The 19,632-nt window shown below is 42.4% G+C and overlaps 1 protein-coding gene across 4 annotated transcripts in view; it reads right to left on the bottom strand.

Annotated features, from left to right (window-relative positions):
- Positions 1–1,691: 1,691 nt before the first annotated feature.
- The window catches only part of CFAP299 (cilia and flagella associated protein 299), a 192,870-nt gene continuing 174,929 nt past the window's right edge, over positions 1,692–19,632 (bottom strand). For 2 of the 4 annotated variants that reach the window (XM_070756937.1, XM_070756935.1), the window contains exons 5-6: positions 12,821–12,950; positions 1,692–2,023 (exon numbers count right to left, since the gene is read on the bottom strand). In XM_070756937.1, coding sequence (XP_070613038.1) covers positions 12,849–12,950 — 102 coding nt within the window. In that variant the 3' untranslated portion in view covers positions 1,692–2,023; positions 12,821–12,848. The remainder of the gene's footprint in view (positions 2,024–12,820; positions 12,951–19,632) is intronic. The other 2 variants (XM_070756938.1, XM_070756936.1) reach the window with 1 other exon arrangement.

The raw sequence follows: 19,632 nt of genomic DNA, 5'->3' as shown, positions 1-19,632 counted from the left end.
TGGTGGCAACATTTAACTCCAGTCCTAACCAGGATTAGAAATCGGGACCATAAGGAGTAGTAGCAGCTTCAACTACTCTCCACGGCCACACAATGACAAGCGCTCACCCATTTTGAGACTATCAGAAATCACTACCCCTAAATCCTTCTCTTCTGAAGTTTTTGCTAACACAGAACTGCCAATGCAATACTCAGATTGAGGATTCCTTTTCCCCAATTTGCTTCCATTTTGGGGCCTCTTAAAGATTGCCGCACTTTGAAGAACCTGCTCACATCTCATCCCTGGGTGTCCTTTCATTCTCTCTTTTTAAGCGGTGTAGTCCTTGCCCTGGAGCTTCTACTCTTCTCTATGCCTTCCTCAGTTCTCCGCTAATTCCCAGGCTGCTTTCTTCCCAGCCCTTCCTGTAAGCACTTGGCCCATGGCCTCATCTGTTCCCCCGTTTTAGTAGGTGGGTCCTTTTAATTAGAGATTTGCAACCTAAGGAGGGAATTGCTCCTTGTGCGGAGATGCAAAATTAGCTTCCCTGACTTCTGCCTGAGACCCTTAGGAAGGGGAAAGGAAGCGATCATCCTATGGTGGATTGGGAATTGTGTAGGTTGGGATTTGCCCTTCAGGTGTGTTGGGGAACAAAATGTACGTTGTATAAATCACGGGAGGTGCAGTTCAGAAGCATCTGGAGAACATCAGATTGGTGGACTCAAAGGTCCCAAATGAATCTTATGGTAAAAACTTCAGTTTTATTTTTCTACTCCACAACCTACAACAGGGGTGTCAAACCCAAAGCCCAGGATCGGATCTGGCCTGCGGTGTACTTAGATAAGAACATCAGAAGAGCCCTGCTGAATCAGGCCAAAGCCCATCGAGTCCAGCATTCTGTGTCACACAGTGGACCACCAATTGTCCATGGGGATCTTGAGCAGAAAGAGAAGGCAAGACCCTCCCTTTCCCTTGACCCCCAACACATGGTACCCAAGGGATACCTCGTCTTACGAACTTAATTGGTTCCGGGACGAGGTTTGTAAGGTGAAAAGTTTGTAAGACGAAACAATGTTTCCCATAGGAATCAATGGAAAAGCGATTAATGCGTGCAAGCCCAAAACTCACCCCTTTTGCCAGCTGAAGCGCCCGTTTTTGTGCTGCTGGGATTCCCCCGAGGCTCCCCTCCATGGGAAACCCCACCTCCAGACTTCTGTGTTTTTGTGATGCTGCAGGGGAATCCCAGCAGCACAAAATGGGGTGGAAGCTGATGGAGCTGAGCTCCCTCCCCCGTGGGCATGACATTTTTAAAAAGAGGGACTTTTTAAAAACCCAGTGGGACGTGGGGCAAATAGGCAAAAAGCGTCACTGTCCTGTGAAATTCGGGACATCTGGTCCCCTTATGATAGTAATACCAACTTCCCCCGTGAACATTTCCCGCGAGAGCTACGTGCCTTGTAATCTTACTTTCCGCATAACTCTCGTATATTTTCTTCCAGCAAATTTTACCGATGGACATCACTGAAGAAACATTTATTTACTTAACTTATTTTGTAAGTAAGTGAGTGAGTGAGAGAGAGAGAGAGAGAAGCCCCCCCCCCCCCCCCCGTGGTTACTCCTTTGGTTTCTACACATTTTTATAGTGACAACAATGATATTTACTGTGTTCTAAAGCGAAAGAAACCCACCATTTAAAAAGCAGCCGGAAGCAGGGATCTCACCTAGTATCTGTACATATTTTTAATATTACTGTGCAACTACAAGGATTTGAAGCCGGGGGAAAAAAATCACAACAGACCTGTAGTGAATAGCCAAGGAAAGCATTCTGCAGAGATCCTGTTATTTAAGTTTGCAACCGTGATCCAGTTGGATCTTCTTGGAAATCTGCCCAAGGGTCTCCAGTCGGTCAAAGATTTTTGCCAATTCATGCAGTCCTCATGAGGATTGAAAATTAGATTTTTCTTCTGAGAACATGGTCATAGATAACCACTTGCATGTAGAGGTCTGATTTGATTGGAATCCGTGTTGTGTTGTCTCCAGGAAATGCCTAAGAACCAAATATTAGCCATCATCAGACAGAGGTGCAGAAATGAGATCTATCCAATAACGTATCTCACAAGTCTTTGGAGGGGGGCGGCATACAAATCTTAATAATAATAATAATAACAACAACAACAACAACAACAACAACAACAACAACAACAACAAAGCATTGCATGGCCAGTTCTTGGAGAAGATTGAAGGCAAAGTGGATAAAGGAAAGACCTGGTCATGGCTTACAAGTGGAACACTCAAAAAGGAGACAGAAGGACTAATACTGGCGGCACAAGAACAGGCCATTAGAACAAATGCTGTCAAAGCCAGAATTGAAAAATCAACAGACGATCCAAAGTGCAGACTCTGTAAAGAAACAGATGAAACAATCGATCACATACTAAGCTGTTGCAAAAAGATTGCACACACTGATTACAAGCATAGACATGATGCTGTGGCAAAGATGATCCACTGGAACTTGTGCCGGAACTACCATTTCCCAGTGGCAAAGAACTGGTGGGATCATAAGCCCGAAAAAGTGGTCGAAAATGAGCAAGCAAAACTACTGTGGGACTTCTGACTTTAGACTGACCGAATTCTGAAGTATAACACAGCAGATATTGTGATTGTGGAGAAAAAGAAAGTATGGATCATCGACATCGCAATCGCAGGAAACAGCAGAATTGAGGAGAAGCAGCTAGAGAAATTAGTGAAATACGAAGATCTAAAAATCGAGCTGCAACGACTCTGGCATAAGCCAGTGAAAGTGGTCCCAGTGGCCCTTGGCACACTGGGCGCAGTGCCAAAGGATCTCAGCGGACATTTGAAAACCATCAGAATTGACAAAATCTCCATCTGTCAATTGCAAAGGGCCACTTTACTGGGATCGGCAAACATAACTCGCCGCTACATCAGGCAGTCCTAGGTGTTTGGGAAGCGCCCGACTGGTGATGAAATACGAAATCCAGCATAGTGATCTCGTTTGCTGTGTTGTATTGACATAATAATAATAATAATCAAGCAAAACTACTGTGGGACTTCTCTTTTCTCTTCTGGGCTCTGGATATGTTTTTCCTATCGCAGTAAATGAGATTGAATGTGTATAATTTTAGAAGAGCTGTGCATGTGTGTGTGTGTACATACACATGCGGTTTATATAGCAGATAATGTATATTTTTGTCTGCCTGTGCGTAATATGTAAGTACACATATGGCATATATGCATAGAATTAAGTAGTATATTTTGGATGCTCAATAATAGTAAATAGATAGGGATATTATATCTCTTTGAGGCAAGGAGAGGCCAGGCACCCTAACCCTAACTCTAACCCTTGATGTGAGTGACATCAAATTGCTCAACATTTTTTTTTTGAAAAACTTTTTATTGGTTTTCAAATATATTTTGAAACAGACAAACCAAAAAATAAAAAACTAACAAACAAACAACAACAACAAATTATAATATCAGCAAACATTCAGTATTTCTGCACTGCTACATCGGATATTTCATTAAATCCTGTAACAATGGACAAACTAACAAAGGAATTAAGGGTCAAAAAGATTCTGAGTATTATGGTGGAAGGTCTTAAGTATAAAACGTATCAGGAAAGACTTAATGAACTCAATCTGTATAGTCTGGAGGACAGAAGGAAAAGGGGGGACATGATCGAAACATTTAAATATGTCAAAGGATTAAATAAGGTCCAGGAGGGAAGTGTTTTTAATAGGAAAGTGAACACAAGAACAAGGGGACACAATCTGAAGTTAGTTGGGGGAAAGATCAGAAGCCACATGAGAAAATATTATTTTACTGAAAGAGTAGTAGATCCTTGGAACAAACTTCCAGCAGATGTGGTAGATAAATCCACAGTAACTGAATTTAAACATGCCTGGGATAAACATATATCCATCCTAAGATAAAATACAGAAAATAGTATAAGGGCAGACTAGGTGGACCATGAGGTCTTTTTCTGCCGTCAGACTTCTATGTTTCTATGTTTCTATGTTTCTATTATGAAATATGGCCACAATGGCACAGATGGATTGAGTTAAGAAACAGAAATTAAAAGATCACAAACGATACATCAAGATTAGTAAAATAAAGAATATATATAAATATGTAATTATGAATGGTTTGAAAAGGGATTTAGCGATTGTATGAAATAATACAAATATTACTGTAATAAATTAACATGTATATTATTATAGGATCAAATTGGCCACCTTTAAGCCAGTCACATGACCTTTAAGCCACCCCCCTGGTCACGTGATCATCAAGTCACTCCCACCTGGTCACATGGCCGGCAAGCCACATCCACAAAATAAGCCACGCCTACAGAGTGGTAATAAAAAACTTGCCTTCACTGCCATCACCTCAATACATCAGGAGTTGCAGTTGTGTTCAATCATTTCCATACACACCACACCAAAGAGATCGGCAAAGGAATGCCTACATCTTTAAAGTGTCCAGATTCTTGGGGGCTTGAATGCTCAAAAGTATATATTTCACACAGCAAGAGAAGATCCGCTTATTCATTACAGATGTTCCACAGCTGCTGGAACTTAGACCAGTGACCCACTTTGAGTGCAACCAAATCCACTTTCTAGGTATGCATTTTTAAAATGTCTCGCAAACCAACGCACTCATTTCAAATGTGTATAATTTGATATTTTGTACCGAGGCTATTCATACGCAACCATCTTCCGTGGGAAGCACTTCAAAGGGACCATCACCCGAGAGTTGTTTCTGCACAAACCCAAACAAATTACAGCCTGTCTTCCCCTGGGTTAGTTTGGTTTGACAGGAACCAAAGCAATGGGTGTGTTTGTCATATTCAAAATCTGTTTTAAGGAATTTTTAAAAGAGGGCAGTGGAGAACAGCTGGATATGCTCCAATGCAGGAATTAACTGCTACCAGTTCGGCCCAGTAGTTGCGGCCACTGGTGGTTTGGAGAACTGGTACTGGCGGCAGCGCGAGGCTCCACCCAGCTACCGGGACATCACCAATATCATGTTTTTTAAGCCTCTATGCATGCACAGAGGGTGAAAATCAGTATAGTGGTACCTCTGAATCAGCATACAGACGGGAAGTTGAACAACTATCTTTGTGGTGTGACCAGAACAATCTAGAACTGAACACACTCAAAACCGTAGAAATGGTGGTAGACTTTAAGAGAAACCCTTCCACCCTTCCACCTCTCACAATACTAGACAACACAGCATCAACAGTAGAGACCTTCAAATTTCTAGGTTGTATCATATCTCAAGACCTAAAATGGTCACCTAACATCAAAAACATCATCAAAAAAGCACAACAAAGAATGTTCTTTCTGCGCCAGCTCAGGAAGCTCAAATTGCCCAAGGAGCTGCTGATACGGTTCTACAGAGGAATCATTGAGTCTGTCATCTGCACCTCTGTAACTGTCTGGTTTGGTGCTGCAACCCAACAGGACCGACACAGACTTCAGAGGAGAATCAGAACTGCAGAAAAAACAATGGCTGCCAACCTGCCTTCCATTGAGGACCTGTAGACTGCATGAGTCAAAAAGAGGGTGGGGGAAATATTTACTGACCCCTCACATCCTGGACACAAATTGTTTCAACTCCTACCGTCAAAACATCGCTACAGAGCACTGCACACCAAGACAACTAGACACAAGAACATTTTTTTTCCAAACGCCATCACTCTACTAAACAAATAATTCTCTCAACACTGTCAGACTTTCTACTAAATCTGCACTTCTATTCTACTAGTTTTTCTCATCATTCCTATCACCCATTTCCTCCCATGTTGACTGTATGACTGTAACTTGTTGCTTATATCCTAAGATTTTTTATTAATATTGCTTCTTCATTGCTTATTTGCCCCCTATGACAATCATTAAGTGTTGTACCACATGATTCTTGACAAATGCATCTTTCTCTTTTATGTACGCTGAGAGCATCTGCACCAAGACAAATTCCTTGTGTGTCCAATCACACTTGGCCAATAAAATTCTATTCTATTCTATTTTCTAACTTAATTTGTTCTGTGACCAGGCTCTTAAGTAGAAAAGTTGTAAGAAGAAGCAATTTTTCCCATAGGAATCAATATAAAAGCAAATAATGCGTGCAATTGGGGAAACCACAGGGAGGGTGGAGGCCCTGTTTCCTCCCAGGAGATTTGTAGAGAGACCCCATGGAGGCTTCTCCCTGCCTTTTCCAGTTGCAGTTACACTAGCCATGTGTCTCCTAGATTTGATGGTGGGGCTATTTTGTCTGTTCCGTCAGCCAAACATCTTAGCTTCTCATCGGTAGCTTCACATCTCCTAAGATCCCATTAAGATTATTTTTTTAAAAAAAAACTGTGAAGATACAATGTTTTACAAAATTTGGGATAAATGGTATAATTGGCTACATAAAAGGGGAGAAAAAAAAAAGAAAGAAACCGGAAATAAATAGTCCTTATTTTATATAGCAAAGGGGAAATATACTAAGACAAGAACCAAAACCTTTTATAGTTTATAGTTTATTTAGATTTGTATGCCGCCACTCTCCGAAGATTCGGGACGGCTAACAACAATAAAAAACAATGTAACAAATCTAATATTAAAAAGTAATCTAAAAAACCCCAATTTAGAAACATAGAAACATAGAAACATAGAAACATAGAAGTCTGACGGCAGAAAAAGACCTCATGGTCCATCTAGTCTGCCCTTATACTATTTTCTGTATTTTATCTAAGGATGGATATATGTTTATCCCAGGCATGTTTAAATTCAGTTACTGTGGATTTATCTACCACGTCTGCTGGAAGTTTGTTCCAAGGATCTACTACTCTTTCAGTAAAATAATATTTTCTCATGTTGCTTTTGATCTTTCCCCCAACTAACTTCAGATTGTGTCCCCTTGTTTAAGAGACCAATCATACCAACAAGCATACCATGTATAAATTCTATAAGCCTAGGGGGAAGGGAGAAAAAATGTTTCAATTCCCCCATGCCTGACAACAGAGGTGGGTTTTAAGGAGCTTGCGAAAGGCAAGGAGGGTGGGGGCAACTCTGATATCTGGGGGGAGCTGGTTCCAGAGGGTCGGGGCCGCCACAGAGAATGCTCTTCTCCTGGGTCCCGCCAAATGACATTGTTTAGTCGACGGGACCCGGAGAAGGCCAACTCTGTGGGACCTAACCGGTCGCTGGGATTCGTGCGGCAGAAGGCGGTCCCGGAGATATTCTGGTCCAGTGCCATGAAAGGCATTATAGGTCATAACCAACACTTTGAATTGTGACTGGAAACTGATCGGCAACCAATGCAGACTGCGGAGTGTTGGAGTGATATGGGCATATTTAGAGAAGCCCATAATTGCTCTCGCAGCTGCATTCTGCACAATCTGAAGTTCCCGAACACTTTTCAAAGGTAGCCCCATGTAGAGAGCTTTACAGTAGTCGAGCCTCAAGCTTTTCCCCTTAATTTAGACATGCTACAAATGTATATAATTTAAAACTGTTTTGAATAAGAATTTTAAGATCTAATTAATGATTGTAATATTTGAATCTTTTTCTTTTCTTTTAAATAGTCTTATGATAGCTTTGAAACTGAAAAGTATAATCTATATACTTTTCTTTCTTTCTTTGGTTTTTAAGAAACACAGAGCTAACCTGTTAGGTAAGCATGAAAAACTTTAATACGGGAAACAGCTAATTGAATATTAAATTGTTGGTCTATAAAAAATATAATAAGAAAGGAAAGAGAGAGCATGTTGCCTCTCTAATTTTTGTTGTTTTTGTTCTATTCTTTTTATTTTTATTTTTACATAGAAACATAGAAACATAGAAACATAGAAGATTGGCGGCAGAAAAAGGCCTCATGATCCATCTAGTCTGCCCTTATACTATTTTTTGTATTTTATCTTAGGATGGATCTATGTTTATCCCAGGCATGTTTAAATTCAGTTACTGTGGATTTACGAACCACGTCTGCTGGAAGTTTGTTCCAAGGATCTAATACTTTCCCCCCCTTCTTTTCTTCTTCTTTCTGTTTTTTCTGTTTTGCTCTTTTTCTAAATGCTATTTTTTCTTTTGACATTGGTTGATGGATGTTTTTACTTTCTGTACTACATACTTTTCAATAAAACATTTAAAAAACTGTGGTTAAAAAAAAGGGTGTGAACACACACAATCTCACTTTCAATGCTGAAGACTAGGCTAAATTATAGAGGCTCATTACACAGGGCTGCAAATGACTTGTTTCCAGCGTCACGATAAAAGCAGATGTGTTTTTAATTAGAAATGCAGTGTGTGTGGGAAAATGTTTTCATTGGAAACCCAAGTGTTTGAGATGGATCGTGGCCAAAGTAAACATCCTTGAACTGTGCCTTTAAATCAGAGACAAGGGCATGCCTTATCGCATGTAGCATTCGTTTTATTTGCATACAAAGATGCTTTTAATTTTCAAGTGCATAGACCCATGCCGGGATGTAAATGAACGAAAGCAATAAAGACACCCTGAAATTAAGTTTGACTCCTGATGGATGAAACCAAGCTTCTCTAACATATCTCAATAGTGGCCTCTGTCAAGCAAACTCAATAGAATAGAATGGAATAGAATAGAATAGAATAGTGATGTGGTTAGCTCTGGCCCAGCTCCTGCCCCAAGGAATAGGGAGGTGGATGTGGAAAGTGTTCGGAAGCTTCAGAATGCAGCTGTGAGAGCTATCATGGGCTTTCCTAAATATGCCCATGTCACACCAACACTCCGCAGTCTGCATTGGTTGCCAATCAGTTTCCGGTCACAATTCAAAGTGTTGGTTATGACCTATAAAGCCCTTCATGGCATCGGACCAGAATATCTCAGAGACCGCCTTCTGCCACACGAATCCCAGCGACCGATTAGGTCCCACAGAGTGGGCCTTCTCCGGGTCCCGTCAACTAAACAATGCCGTCTGGTGGGACCCAGGGGAAGAGCCTTCTCTGTGGTGGCCCTGACCCTCTGGAACCAACTCCCCCCAGAGATCAGAGTTGCCCCCACCCTCCTTGCCTTTCGTAAGCTCCTTAAAACCCACCTCTGGCATCAGGCATGGGGGAATTGAGATATTCCCTTCCCCCTAGGCTTATAAAATTTATGTTTGGTATGTCTGTATGTATGATTGGTTTCTTAAATTAGGGTTTTTTAATTAAACTTAAACTTAAATATTAGATTTGTTTATATTGTCTTATTATTGTTGTTAGCCGCCCCGAGTCTACGGAGAGGGGCGGCATACAAATCTAATAAATAAATAGATAGATAGATAGATAGATAGATAGATAGATAGATAGATAAACAAACAAACAAACACACATCCACATGCCACAGGCCTGTTTTACTCCCGACCGAGTCTGCCAGAGAAGTATCCTCTGCCGAAGGAAGTGTGGGTGACATGGAAGAGGGGGGCTTGGCTGACAGACCAGGAGGAGACCAATCTTCCTTATCTTCCTTATCTTCTTTGGATTCAGAGGAGGAATGTATGACTGACGCACGCATGCGTAGAGTTATGCATAGGAGAGAACAACTTAAGAAATATTACAGGAGATAAGAGAGGCCACCTGTGTTTGGGTGGGGCTCCAGTAATTAGAGCTGCTGATAAAAGAGCAACGTGCTAGTTTGGCCTTTGTGGAGGATTATCTGATCGTAGTTTCATCAAGACCGTGGATTGTTGTTTCCTGTTTGTCTTCAAGACTGCGTGTGGAATTCCTGGACTCTGGATTATACTTTCTGAGTGTTTATCACTGTTTGGAGAACATTAGTGGATTCAATTTCCCAGTTACTGGTTTTGGGAAAGAAAGAAAGGAAAGAAAGAGAGAGAAAGAAAGAAAGAAAGAAAGAAAGAAAGAAAGAAAGAAAGAAAAATTATGTACCCACATATGTTATATGACACAGAAAAACAACACAGTTTATTTTGGATGTATACATGGTGAGAGAAACGCATCCTGTGACAGATGTTTAGGGAACAAAGCTGTTACCGAATCTGGTAATCCTGCTAGAAATACTTAGAAACCCCCCCCCCCCAGAGGGGAGCAACAGAAACAGATCGTGAAGTAGGTGCGCACGGTCTCTAACAATCCTTCCAGCTCTAACCACATAGCTCTTACAAATAGTGTCCTGAATGGCAGGAAGTGGGTTTCCTATAATCTTCTCTGCTGTCCACACCACTCTTTGTAGGGACTTTCTATCCGAGGCACTGTTGCCACCAACGCAAATTTCGGAGACTCCTGGAGATCTTCGGAGATCTCAAGAAAGGGAACAACAGGTGTTTCTCCTTCTTAGCTGGCCCGAGCTTCCTTGTAAGTGGGGCAAGGACGAGGCTTTGCCTCTCCCTCAATTCCCCCCCCCCAGCCTTCGTTATCCAATAGACAGCTACAGGAAACTGCAGAGAAATAAACAGAGGTTTGGCCAGCAAGTCAAGCAGATACTTGGAGCCTTTGCTGCCTAGAGGAACTGAAGCTTAGCGGGATCAGTTGCCAGATGGAAACCTTGAGGCTCTGCCTGGAGCTTGAGGATGGAATGCAAAATAAAGTAAAATAATCACAGGCTTGCCGGCAGCGACACACAGTTTTGCCGGCCACAGGCAGAAAGTTGGCAGGTACAACATTTCCAAGTGGTTTTTCTAAAGGGGCAACTCAGTGCTGCGTGGCCCTATAAACCAATTGTAAAATAGAGGAAAGTGGGATGTTTTTCTCCAGGTGGAACCCCTGGAGGCTGCAAGTTAGTTGAAGCAGCAGCCCAGCTCCTGCCCCAAGGACTGTGGATGTGGGGGAGAGATCCACATGCCGCAGGCCTGTTTTGCTCCCGGTGGAATCTGCTGATGAAGGCTCCTCTGACCAAGAAGACATGAGTGACAGGGAGGAGGAGAGTATGGCAGACAGCTCAGAAGGAGATCAATTATCTAGCTCCTCCTTGGATTCAGAACAAGAGTTAATGATACAGCCACGCATGCGGAGAGCGATGCATAGGCAGCAACAACTGAGAGATTATTATCAAAGAAAATGAGGCCACCTGTGGTTGGGTGGGGCTGTGGTCATTAGTGAGTCTACTATAAATAGCAGCCTGTGGGTTTGGCCATTGGAGAGGATTATCTGATCGTTGTGTTTCGTGCCTGCCTTGCTGACTTCGACCTTTGTGTGCTGATTTCCCCCCGCTTTGAAACTAAACCAGAGCAAAGTGTGTTTCACTTTGTGAAAGAAGAAGGACTGTGAATTGCCTCACAGCTGCAATCTAAGTATCTCAGAACTGATAAGGGACTTGTACAAATTACCAGTTTGTTTGGAGACGAGTGCTCTTTGCTATACAAAAAGAGTGCTTAGTTCATTTGGATTTTCGGTATAAAGAACATTGTTTTGAATTTTCAAACGTGTGTGTATCTGAAATTTGTATCTGTGAATTTTTGGGAGGAGTCTACCAGAGAGCCCGACAGAACACTTACAAACTTTTCTACTTAAGAAACTGGTCACGGAACAAATTAAGTTCTTAAGTAGAGGTACATTAATGTACATTAAAAAGAGAACATCACCAAGTACAATAATTCAAGTTAAGCAACAAAAAGAAAATAAAGAGATAATAGATAGTCTATTATCGGTAATACAGTGATCCCTCTATTATCGCAAGGGTTCCGTTCCAAGACCCCTCGCGATAATCGATTTTTCGCGATGTAGGGTTGCGGAAGTAAAAACACCATCTGCGCATGCGTGCCCTTTTTTTTTCTATGGCCGCGCATGCGTAGATGGTGGAGTTTGCGTTCCCCGCCGCCCACGCAAAGGGGAAACCCCGATTCGCTCCTCACTGCTGCTGCGCTACCGAGCAGATCAGCTGCTCGGCGGCTGAAGGAACCTTCCCTGGGTCTTCCCCCTCTTCCTGGCGGGCGGGCGAGCGGCGGGCATCAGCGAGGAGCCGGGGTTTCCCCTTTGCTTGGGCGGCCGGGGAAGACCCAGGTTGGGGGTTCGCGGGGGTGCTGGGAAGCCCCCCCAGGCCGGCTGCGACCTTTTAAAACAGCCGCGCCGCTTCCCAGCTGAGTCCTGAAGCCAAACGCGGAAGTTCGCCTTTGGCGTTTGGCTTCAGGACTCAGCTGGGAAGCGGCGCGGCTGTTTTAAAAGGTCGCAGCCGGCCTGGGGGGGCTTCCCAGCACCCTCCCAAACCCAGGTTGGGGGTTCGGGGGGGTGCTGGGAAGCCCCCCAGGCCAGCTGCGACCTTTTAAAAACAGCCGCGCCGCTTCCCAGCTGACTCCCGAAGCCAAACGCGGAAGTGGGGTTTTTTTTAATTAATATTTTTTAAAAATCACAATATAGCGTTTCGCGAAGATCGAGATCGCGAAACTCGAGGGATCACTGTATATGCTTTTTGTGTTGAGCAAACCTCTGGTGGAAAACAGTGAAAGAAAGACCTGAAGAAGTAGCAAATGCTGATTAATTGTGGATGAGAAGGTGAAAGAGATGGTCTAGGGCAGGGGTAGGCAAAGTTGGCTCCTCTATGACTTGTGGACTTCAACTCCCAGAATTCCTGAGCCAATCATGCTAGCTCAGGAATTCTGGGAGTTGAAGTCCACATGTCATAGAAGAGCCAACTTTGCCTACCCCTGGTCTAGGGAAGATTGTCTACCTTGTCTACATTAAATTTAAGAACATTTTATCATAAAGATGTATGAGTCATATATGAAGATGATATTACAGGATATCTTGGCATTGGTTGATGACAAACCTATTAGAGAGATAAAGACCATATGTGTCTCCGAGGCAGAGATACACAGAGATAAGCAATATGTTTGAAGGATCTAAAAAATAATAATCTAATGCAACATCATTACCTTGGGATCCACATTAATGACCTTCCTGTCAGACTTGTTCTTGAAGAGTAAGCCACACGCATTTTCTGCAATCACCTGGTAGTTCTGGCTTGAATTCATAGAGCAAAGGTTTCGGTCCCAGTTGTAGAAACTATGGAATGAAAAAACCAGAAACTATGCAAACGAACCCTTTAATGTAAGAAAAGCTCAAAGCAATTTGACCTCATTATCTGGAAATTGTGTTGTGGAGGACATTTCTTCCCCAGAAAGTTGAGTAGAAAAGCAAGGATGGTAGTTGGTGAACATCTCAAGAGCTGGTGACTGCTGCTCCTCTTTTGATAAGAGGTCTCGAAACTTGGCAACTTAAAAAAAAAAACTTTATTAAGTACAGTGGTACCTCATCTTACGAACGCCTCTTCTAATGAACTTTTCGAGATACAAACCCGGTGTTTAAGATTTTTTTGCCTCTTCTTCCGAACTATTTTCACCTTACGAACCCAAGCCGCTGCTGCTGGGATGAAGGGGTTTCTTATTTTCCCCTTTTTTGAAGAAAGAAAAGGGAGGGGCGGCTTGGAGGGGGAAAGAGTTTGCATTTTAAAAAGTAGGAGAACAGTGTGCTTGCAGAGGCACTGAAACGGTGTCTTTTGAAGAAAGAAAAGGGAGGGGCGCCCCCCTTGCCTTTCTTCCTTCCCACTCACCCTTTAGCCTAGCCTTGCTTCTTCCACCCGCCCCCTTTAGCTGCTCCTCCCCTGCCCTCTGTTCGCCTCCCTTCTAAAGTTTGGGATTTTCCTGAAGGATTTGCACGCATTATTTGCTTTTACATTGATTCCTATGGGAAACATTGTTTCGTCTTACGAACTTTTCACCTTACGAACCTCCTCCTGGAACCAATTAAGTTCGTATCATGAGGTACCACTGTATTTACATTAAAAACAAAAAACATAAAAAGAAAAACAAAGACAAAAAATGACTTATACAAACAGATAAACTTTTCAATTCCTAGAATTGTCCAGCCAGCCGTACTGGTTGGTGTTGTGATTGGCTGTGGCCCAGCTCCTGCCCCAAGGAATGTGGGGGTGGATGTGGGGGAAACATCCACATGCAACAGGCCTGTTTTGCTCCCGATAGAATCTCCCGACGAAGTCTCCTCTGACGAAGGAAGCGTGAGTGGCAGGGAAGAGGGGAGTTTGGCAGACAGCCCAGGAGGAGATCAATCATTCTTATCATCCCTGGATTCTGAACAAGAACTTATGACGGACCCATGCATGCGTAGAGTGATGCATAGGAGAGAACAACTGAAGGGTTATTACAGGAGATAAGTGAGGCCACCTGTGGTTGGGTGGGGCTGCTGTAATTAGTGCTACAGATAAAAAGAGCAGCGTGCTGGTTTAGCCTCGTAGAAGTTTATCTGATTCATAGTTTCGTCAAGATTGTGGTTTTGCAATTTCCCTGTTCAAGACTGTGTGTGGACTTTCTGGACTTTGGAATTGGACTCAATTTTCCCAGTTACTGGGTGAGAAATTGGATTGCATTTAACCTGTGCCTTGTGTGTACCAGAAAATCCCTTTGACATTTAAAAAGGGAGTTTTTTCTGCTTTTCTGCTAATAAAGACTTTTGGTTTTCCTTCTATCGTGTGGTGTGTGTCTTTTCCTAGAGAGGCCCCATGGAGGCTTCTCCCTGCCTTTTCCGGTTACAGTTTCGGAGACTCAGGTTCGTAAGTGGAAAATGGTTCTTGAGAAGAGGCAAAAAAAAATCTTGAACACCCGGTTCTTATCTACAAAAGTTTGTAAGTAGAGGCGTTCGTTGGTAGAGGTACCACTGCATTTGCGCAACATCCTGCTGCCTCCTTCTCTTCATCCCATACAATAGAATAGAGCCATGTTTCACAAACTTGGCTGCTTTGAAATGGGTGGACTTCAACTCCCAGAATTCCCCAACCAGCCATGCTGGCTGGGGAATTCTGGGAGTTGAGGTCCACTCACCCTAAAGTAACCAAGATTGAGAAAAAGTGGAATAGAGAAAGATTGCTAGGAGTCCCTGCTTGCTCAGTCCTGTATGCCTGCTCCGTTCTGCAGGAAGATTGAACAAGCAAACCCAAGAATGTACTATATTATTATTATTATTATTATTATTATTATTATTATTATTATTATTATTATTATTATTATTAATTGGATTTGTATGCCGTCCCTCTCTGTAGACTCGGGGCGGCTAACAACAATGATAAAAACAACATGTAACAATCCAATACTAAAACAACTAAAAAACCCTTATTATAAAACCAAACATACACGCAAACATACCATGCATAAATTGTAAGGCCTAGGGGGAAGGAATATCTCAGTTCCCCCATGCCTGACGGCAGAGGTGGGTTTTAAGAAGTTTATGAAAGGCAAGGAGGGTGGGGGCAATTCTGATCTCTGGGGTGAGCTGGTTCCAGAGGGTCGGGGCCGCCACAGAGAAGGCTCTTCCCCTGGGTCCCGCCAAATGACATTGTTTAGTTGATGGGACACGGAGAAGGCCCACTCTGTGGGACCTAACTGGTCGCTGGGATTCGTGCGGCAGAAGGCGGTCCCGGAGATAATCTGTGTCATCTCTTTTTATTTATTTATTTATTTATTCTTTGTCCAATATACAATACATGTGGAAGAGAATAGACATTAAGTAATATATATAACGATAGAAAGTAAAAAGAAGAGAAGTAGATGGGAGGGAGAGAATATATATGATATAAGAGATAAGGAGAGAATATATATAATATATATATATAAGATAGATAGATAGATAGATAGATAGATAGATAGATAGATAGATAGATAGATAGATAGATAAGGAGAGAATATATATGATAAATGAGATAAGGAAAGACAATTGGACAGGGGACGATAGGCACATCAGTGCACTTATATACGCCCCTTACTGGCCTCTTAGGAACCTGCAGAGGTCAATCGTGGAGAGTCTAAGGGAGAAGTGTTGGGGGTTAGGGGTTGACACTATTGAGTCTGGTAATGAGTTCCACGCTTCAACAACTCGATTGTTGAAATCATATTTTTTACAGTCACGTTTGGAGCGGTTAATATTAAGTGTGAATCTGTTGTGTGCTTTTGTGTTGTTGCGGTTGGAGCTGAAGTAGTCGTTGACTGGAAGGACGTTGCAGCATATGATCTTGTGGGCAATACTTAAATCGTGTTTTAGGTGATTTTCTGCTTCTCTTTCGCGCACTACCTGGCAATTGCTTTCGCTCGCTGCAACAACTCAAGGAACGGACACGTTCCATTTGCAGCTCGCCTGCCTTTGGAAGGAATTGCTCTCCTTGGGTTGGACGAAAGGGAATCCGCTTCTGAGATCTCCTGTAGGTGGAGGATGACATTCTTGCTCTTGCTTTGCTGCAAGACGTCCAAGGGTGTGTACACCCTCGTCCCATTTTTCACCGCATAGTCATCTCTTCAATTCTGTCGCCAAGGCAAAGCTGTATAGCACAATTCTTTCCCCGAGGTCTGCTCAGGTCAGGAAATGGGGATATGGAGAGTGGCTTCAAAGGAATCATAATTAAAACCATCAACGCTCTGTAGCTACAACAACACCTTCTACTAAATCTGCGCTTCTATTCTACTAGTTTTTCTCATCATTCCTATCACCCATTTCCTCCCATGTTGACTGTATGACTGTAACTTGTTGCTTATATCCTAAGATTTTTATTAATATTGCTTCTTCATTGCTTATTTGATCCCTCTGACAATCATTAAGTGTCGTACCACATGATTCTTGACAAATGTATATTTTATTTTATGAATGCTGAGAGCATCTGCACCAAGACAAATTCCTTGTGTGTCCAATCACACATTTATTTATCTATCTATCTATCTATCTATCTATCTATCTATCTATCTATCTATCTATCTATCTATTTATAAATTCATTCATTCATTCATTTATTTTGTCCAATACACAATGAGGGTTTTAGTGGGTATATATCTATATACACAAAATAAAATACATGATGAAGGTTATAGAGGAGATACTCATAGTAAAATATATTTAAGAAATAATAGAAAAGAAGACATAGTAATAGAACATATCAATGAAAGAATATAAAAAGAGATATAGGAATAGAAGAAAGGTATAGGAGATATAGGAAAGCAATAGGACAGGGGACAGAAGGCACTCTAGTGCACTTGTACTTGCCCCTTACTGACCTCTTAGGAATCTGGATAGGCCAACCGTAGATAATCTAAGGGTAAAGTGTTGGGGGTTTGGGGATGACATTATGGAGTCCGGTAATGAGTTCCACGCTTCGACAACTCGGTTACTGAAGTCATATTTTTTACAGTCAAGTTTGGAGCGGTTAATATTAAGTTTAAATCTGTTTTGTGCTCTTGTGTTGTTGTGGTTGAAGCTGAAGTAGTCGCCGACAGGCAGGATGTTGCAGCATATGATCTTGTGGGCAATACTTAGATCTTGTCTTAGTTCTAAACTTTCTAGGCCCAGGATTGAAAGTCTAGTCTCATAGGGTATTCTGTTCGAGTGGAGGAGTGAAGGGCTCTTCTGGTGAAGTATCTTTGGACATTTTCAAGGGTGTTAATGTCTGAGATGCGATATGGGTTCCAAACAGATGAGCTGTATGCGAGGATGGGTCTGGCAAACGTTTTGTAAGCTCTGGTAAGTAGTGTGAGATTGCCAGAGCAGAAGCTACGTAGGATTAGGTTTACAACTCTTGAAGCCTTCTTGGCTATATTGTTGCCAATAAAATTCTATTCTATTCTGTTCTGTTCTGTTCTGTTCTATTCTATTCTATTCTATTCTATTCTATATCCCTGAACAAACAGGCAGTAGTATAATCTGGAACCCACCCCTGCTATGATTCTACGTTCTAAGTGGAAGTGGAGAAGACCAGGCATTCCATCTCTCTAATCCTTTGCTGGATAAGCCAGAGGAAATGAACTTGACATTCTTCTCTCTCTCCGCTTTTCCCAAATAACATGCTTTTGTTAAGCATGGCAACAACCTCAACAGTTCGCCTTACAAATAAAGATAGCATTCCTCTTGCAGCTGGACAGTGGGCATCGGTTAGGGCTGCATATTCCACATAGCTGACTGTCTACCGGAAGGCTATGAATTCATCTTAGAACAGTCGGAAAAACCTAAAATCACAACGAGAGGAAATTTACGCTACGATTTTAACACATTTTTGGCATTCTTCTTTGTCTACTGGATAACACTGCTTGCTGTTTATCGCAAGATGCTTTACATTATTTCAAAGGCAGCTCTAATTTTATTAATCCAAATTAAGGTTGGGGTTTCTGAGGATCGTAGGAAACAAACGGTGCCACAGAAACACTTGCTCCTTTCTTAAAGGAAGTTAAATTATCCTGAACTACGTCTGGTGAGATCCCACAGAGTTGGTCTCCTCAGAGTCCCGTTGACCAGACAAAGCCTTCTCTGTGGGGGCCCCCAGCCCTCTGGAATCAGCTCCCCGTGGAGATTCGCACTGCCCCCCACCCTCCTTGCCTTCCAAAAGAGTTTAAAAACTCATCTTTGTCGCCAGGCATGGGGTCATTATAGCTCTCCCCCCTGACCAACAAGTGTTTTTAGCGTGATTTATCGAGTGAATGACAATAAATGTTTTAATTTTGGGGGGATTTTTAAAAGATTTTTTAATTATATTAATTGGATCAATTGCATTATTGTGTTTTCTATATATGTTGTGAGCTCCCCCAAGTCCTTGGAGTGAGGTGACATAAAAATCCAATTAAACTAAACTAAACTACAAACATCGCACTTGCGAAAATGCTAACCGCCTTCTGCCGCCCAAGTCCTAGTGGCCGATTAGTTCCCACAGAGTTGGCCTTCTCCAGGTCCCGTTGACTAAACAATGCTGTCTGGCAGGACCCAGGGGAAGAGCCCTTCTCTGTGGTGGCCCTGGCCCTCTGGAATCAACTCCCCTTGGATATTCGAATTGCTTCTTGGATTGAGACTGGAAGCTTCTTGGATTGAGACTGGAAGCTTCTTGGATTGAGAAGCTTCTTGGATCACCCTCTTCTTCCTCCCCATTTGTTCGTTTTAGTCAACACTGGAGCACTTTGGATGTCTGCAGTGCCTGGACAAGAGACCCATTGAAGAATCAGAAACTAATTCACGAGTGAGTGTTGCTATTCAAACACCAGAATAATCTGCCAACTTCTATTCCCAGCTGGGCATCTGATGATTCTTCATTTGCTTATTCAAGTATCTGAATAAAGAAGAAGTGCATCGCATTGCTTTGCCAACCTGTCCCTCATGGCCAAATCAGCAAGTCTCCAAAATAAACACGAGTAAATTAGTTGTGATTTTAAAAGCCCATTATAACTGTCGGGCTAAAGATCCCTTAAGAATACTGCAGAGAAAGCCTACAGATGGTGAGCATTTGTAATGTACCACTTTGCGATATGAGATGCGATATGGAACCCATATCGCATCTCAGGCATCAACACCCTTGAAAATGTCCAAAGATACTTCACCAGAAGAGCCTTCACTCCTCCACTCGAAACAGAATACCCTACGAGACTAGACTTTCAATCCTAGAAAGCCTAGAACTAAGATGCCTTAAACAAGATCTAAGTATTGCCCACAAGATCATATGCTGCAACGTCCTGCCTGTCGGCGACCACTTCAGCTTCAACCACAACAACACAAGAGCACACAACAGATTTAAACTTAATATTAACCGCTCCAAACTTGACTGTAAAAAATATGACTTCAGTAACTGAATTGTCGAAGAGTGGAACTCATTACCGGACTCCATAGTGTCATCCCCAAACCCCCAACACTTTACCTTAGATTATCTACTACGGTT

The sequence above is a fragment of the Erythrolamprus reginae genome, chromosome 7 (genome assembly GCF_031021105.1).
Source record: "Erythrolamprus reginae isolate rEryReg1 chromosome 7, rEryReg1.hap1, whole genome shotgun sequence".
Classification (NCBI taxonomy): domain Eukaryota; kingdom Metazoa; phylum Chordata; class Lepidosauria; order Squamata; family Dipsadidae; genus Erythrolamprus; species Erythrolamprus reginae.
This window is presented reverse-complemented; position numbering and strand designations above follow the sequence as displayed.